The following is a 4,822-nucleotide window of genomic DNA, read 5'->3' on the forward strand; positions in this document are numbered from 1 at the left end:
GATATAGTAAATACAGGTAGACGGGTGATGAAGGTGACATTGCGTTTGCTTGATTGTTAGATGGCTACATTGTTCTGTGTGGGTTTCATAATGTAGAAGGAAAAGTTTTGCACAAAGTAATGTTGTGCACGGAACTAAAGTGTTTTTTCCAAAGTCTGAAGATTAACCCTGAATATCAGCATTTTAAATAAAGATATGTCTGTGCGCTTCATAGGTATAAGGCATTAAAATATACATGACATTTACGGTCTTAATTGCTCATGTCAAACCATTTGCAGAGTTTCACTCAAAAACAAAAGTGATTGTATTAGAAGACCTGTGTTCATTTTCTGAACCTTTGCTCTGTGCTCGTGATTGAATGATCCAAGAGGTAAGGACATTTGTCTCCAATTTGGGATTATGCAGAAAGACAATTCAGGAAAACCAAGTTTGAAATCAACGGTGCACAGGTTTATTTTATTTCACCTCTTTTCTCTAAAGTGAGAAGTGGAGCTCACTAAAACAAACAAAATTAAATCAGGTATGTGTGCACATCATTTCAAAAACACAAGTTAACAGACAACCACGTTTTGCCAAAAAAACACCAAAAAAAACAAAGTTCATTAGATGTAATCGTGCTCTCTCAGGTGTGGTGCCATTTGGACAGGAGCAGAGAGTTGTGCAGCAATCCTGTCCCTTAGGTGGTGTCCAGGACTTTCCTGTCCACATGCTGCGGCAGGAGGAGGACTCTGGTCCCCATCTTCAGGGGGGAAGGCTTCAGCATCCTCAAGGACATCGTTCATGTCTTTGCACAGATTGTACAGAAATGCACAACATGCAATGATGTCAGAGGCAAAGCTTGGACTGACCTCCAGCGCTTTGAAAAGGGTGGCCCTCCAGCGAGCCTTCATCCTTCCAAATGCTCTTTCCACCACAGACCGAGCCCTGGTATGATGCCTGTTGAATCTGGCCTGCACCTGGCCGCGAGGGACCTTGTAGGGTGTGAGTAACCCCACTGGTTTTTCCAGGCAGGGATAACCACCGTCCCCAAGGAGGAACCAACCAGCTGGGGGAAACAGTGCCTGGCAGAAGATGGGGCTGTTTCGCAGTACTCTGGCATCATGAACGGAGCCTGGATAGCCGATGAAGACATCCAGGAATCTCCCAGTTGAGTCACAGATGGCCTGCATCTGGATGGAAGGAAACAGCTTGTAATTGATGTACTCCTTGTGGTACTCGTTTCCTGGAGGTTTGATGCGAATATGGCATCCATCAATCGCACCAGCAGCACGGTGAAATGCAGGACTCTTTGCAAGCTGACAGAAGCCATCTGCAATCTCTGGCAGCTCATCTGCGGCTGGCAGGGAAATGAGGGTCTTCAGGTTGGCCTTTATCTTCCCGGTGACGTGTTTGATGATCCTGTGGACCGTCGATTTGGGAATCCCGAATGCTGAACCCACCACAGAGAGCGATAGTCCATGGGCCAAGCTGTAGAGGAGAACAAGCACCTCGATGTCTTGTCCCCATCCGTGGTCCTTTGGGGAGGAAAGCATCTGCACTAAATACACCACACTGGATCGCTTAACTCTAAAGTCCTTCTTTAGACAGGCTTCAGGGTTGGCATACACGGCGAGAATTGGGGCAGTAGCATTGAGCTGCATGTAAAGACCTTTGCCCCCCTGTAAAAGACAAACACAGGATTGTTCAATAACCACACACACAGACACACACAGACACACACACACACACACACACACACACACACACACACACACACACACACACACACACACACACACACACACACACACACACACACACACACACACACACACACACACACACAGCTCTGTAAACAATTCTGAGACCAAGTCAAATTAACCTTTCGTTTTTTATTCTATAAACTACTGACAACATTTCTCTGTGTTGGAATTCTACAGACACTATACAGATATACACGTATAGCTTATAAGGAAATAATAAATGAATGTATATCACAATATATCTAAATATCTATTTGTATTACACATACAAAGTTCATAGGCTACTATATAAGAAATAAGGTGAAGATAATTGTTGTATTAGCAATATTGAAATGTTTACCTGCCACTGGAACATCGCTAAAATGCGCCTCAACCTTCTGCGCCTTCTGTTGGATCTTGCCATTGCACCCGCTAACAGGCGACGGATAGCAACGCAGGTCAATGCAGCCGACAGATGTGGGTTGAACACCATGACATCCGTTTCTGTTTCCTGCGGAGAGAGGGGAGGCCGTCCCAAAGCTTGCCGCTGTATGTATACCCTTAACCCAGTGGTTCTCAAAGTGGGGGGTGCAGATGTCCTTCAGCCCCCGTGCTCTCAGACCCTCCCACAGATAAGAAACCCCCAACGGGACCCAACAGTGTCCGCCACGCCTCGTCTCTGGAGAGGAACGCACCCCGACCCGTGGAGAAGATGGTGGTCGTGTCTCCTCCTGTTGCCCAAAGCTTCAGAGAGGAGGAGATGATTCCTGTGAGGTCGACCCCTCAGAGGAAGGAGGATCCAGAAGAAGATGAAGCTCCTCCCACTGCCGGCATGAGGTCTCGTCTGCAGAGGCTCGCAGCGCAGAGGAAGTACTGGGATGGAGACGCGGCTCCAGACCCCCCGTCTCCTCCGAAGAGACACCCTGAGGCCCCCCCAGCAGCTGCAGCACCCCCCACCCCGTCCTCAGGACCTCCTGCTGGGAGGAGAGGGCGTCTCGCTAACCTCGCTGCCACCATCGGGTCCTGGGAGGACGACCTGAGCCACGCTGCGTTCCCCACGGAGAAGCATCAGGAGAAGCAGAGCTCTGCCGTCCCCATGTCAGCAGGCAGAGGAGCTAACGTGGCTATCGGAGCCAAGCCAAGTCCTGCAGGCAGCAAGTCTACACCCAGCGCTCAGGCTCTGTACGGCCCACCTAAGCCCAAACGAATTGACCTCCCAACTCCCCAGAAGGTGGAGGTTCCTGCAGCAAGAGCAGCTCTCCAGTCAGTGAGCACCCCCCAGAAGAGCTCCATCCAGGGGGCATCCTTCCCCTTCAGCCCCCAGAAGAGCTCCATCCAGGGTCCATGCAGCCCCCAGAAGGCCGGACCCTCATCCCTAACATCCGGGTCATGGCACCACTGTAACCGGTCTGGTTTGACGCCACATGTGATCTCTGCGTTGTGTTATGTTGTGTAAATGAGAACGACTTCTTTCTTGCCAACCAGGATTTATTCTCTGTGCAAAACAGAATATAATAATTAAAGCAGGAAATGGCTTCATCAGCTTTCTAACTTCACACTTCTCCTCAGTGGGGCCTGAAGCTAACTCAGGAAAGTATACAGAGTTCTAAATAATACAATTAACAGATATACATCTATCCATGGTGGCAAACCAGTTTTTCCTTGTAAACCAATATACACAAATATAACCATTAATTTACACTTACATAACAAACAATACAATTTACAGTTACAAAATACAAAAAGAATACCCACATACCTGTGCAAAACAGAATATAATAATTAAAGCAGGAAATGGCTTCATCAGCTTTCTAACTTCACACCTTCAGTGGAAGAAAACACGCACATGTTAGGTTAGCATATAGCTAAACTTTAGAAAGCTCCCAAACACTGTTTGAAGCGCTGCACATTATATAAACTACAGTCACACACGGCAAAATATAGATATTAACTGCAAATAGGTTTGGCTTGTGTGAAGTGTAACATTAAACAATCTATTAACATATAAAATACAACATTTATGACACCACTCGTTCCACTTACTTCTCCTCAGTGGGGCCTGAAGCTAACTGAGGAAAGTAGCGCGAGTCTGCAGAAATGTGTTGGTGCCATGAGTACCAAAATAAAACGTACTTTTCAAAATAAAAGCATCTAAAAAATAAAGTGACAGTGACAAGTTTTACAAATAAAGTATGGACAATGATTTTACTGAAATATAAACAAGTGAAGTTATACATTGGTTACACAGAGTCATGCCAGGGGGGGCGCGAGAGACCAGGAGGAAAACATTTAATAATTTTAAAAAAAAAAGATTTAAAAAAAAAAAAGTCATAATTTGAAAAATTATTTATTCGAAAATAATATGATGCAGTACAGTGCTATTACGTCTGGGTCTCTGTGTTTCATTAAAGCTCGGCTCTGTGTGTGTGGAACGAGCCATTTTGTATGCGCGAGAGAGAGAGAGAGAGCGCACCCGCGCACCGGTACCTGAGATCGTTGTTAGCTTCTGGTACTGGCGAGCTACGCTAACGGAGTTTTTTCAACAACAAGGTGGAGGAGAGTCCTCTCCTGTCAGACTGAGAGACTCAGTGAGCTAAAGGACTCTATCAGTGTTATCTCAGTGGGTCTCAAACGTTTTGGTCACCATTAATGTAAACAATTATTTCCAAGGCACACGTTTATATGATCATTATAGTTATAAAAAAATACGAGAATAAATGAAAAACAGACTATATGACAGTAAAACAAGAATAAAGTTTAAAAAGGTGATTTGTAAAATATCCATAAAGAAAAAGTAAATCTGTTTACAGTTCTGTTTCATATGGGTGTTGAGAGATGTATCCATAGATCTCTTCATTTTGCTCTCAAAGTGCACCAGATTGATGCTTTTAACTTCAATATTTAAAAATAAATCTTCCCGGGGGAGCTTGCCCCCGGACCCCCCTATGTGAGGTCCACACACCACCTATAAAAATAGCACTTTACCCCTGCTTACACCTATATGCAGCCGTGAGCTGATTATCGAGCCTTCATTGTGACAGTCGCGGGTACACTGTGTATATGCGTGGGGAGTGTTGCAGTAGAAAATTCCACTGTAGCGA

At 45.5% G+C, this 4,822-nt stretch overlaps 1 protein-coding gene across 1 annotated transcript; it reads right to left on the reverse strand.

The window, feature by feature from the left end:
• Nucleotides 1–428: 428 nt before the first annotated feature.
• Nucleotides 429–3,803, reverse strand: LOC117542998 (putative nuclease HARBI1). Its single transcript, XM_034210943.1, has 4 exons — nucleotides 3,765–3,803; nucleotides 3,481–3,544; nucleotides 2,083–3,216; nucleotides 429–1,658 (listed from the first exon to the last, which is right to left on the reverse strand). Exons 3-4 carry the CDS (start codon nucleotides 2,212–2,214, stop codon nucleotides 603–605), a joined length of 1,188 nt encoding a protein of 395 aa, XP_034066834.1. The 5' UTR covers nucleotides 2,215–3,216; nucleotides 3,481–3,544; nucleotides 3,765–3,803; the 3' UTR covers nucleotides 429–602.
• Nucleotides 3,804–4,822: the final 1,019 nt, after the last annotated feature.

This window comes from Gymnodraco acuticeps, unplaced genomic scaffold (assembly GCF_902827175.1).
Source record: "Gymnodraco acuticeps unplaced genomic scaffold, fGymAcu1.1, whole genome shotgun sequence".
Taxonomy (NCBI): domain Eukaryota; kingdom Metazoa; phylum Chordata; class Actinopteri; order Perciformes; family Bathydraconidae; genus Gymnodraco; species Gymnodraco acuticeps.

Bases quoted from the DNA above. Each gene is read 5' to 3' on its own strand.
- LOC117542998 (XM_034210943.1), bottom strand. From the start codon at position 2,214: ATGGTGTTCAACCCACATCTGTCGGCTGCATTGACCTGCGTTGCTATC. The intron at 1,659-2,082 runs GTAAACATTTCA...TGTCTTTTACAG, and splicing joins TAGCGATGTTCCAGTGGCAG to GGGGGCAAAGGTCTTTACAT.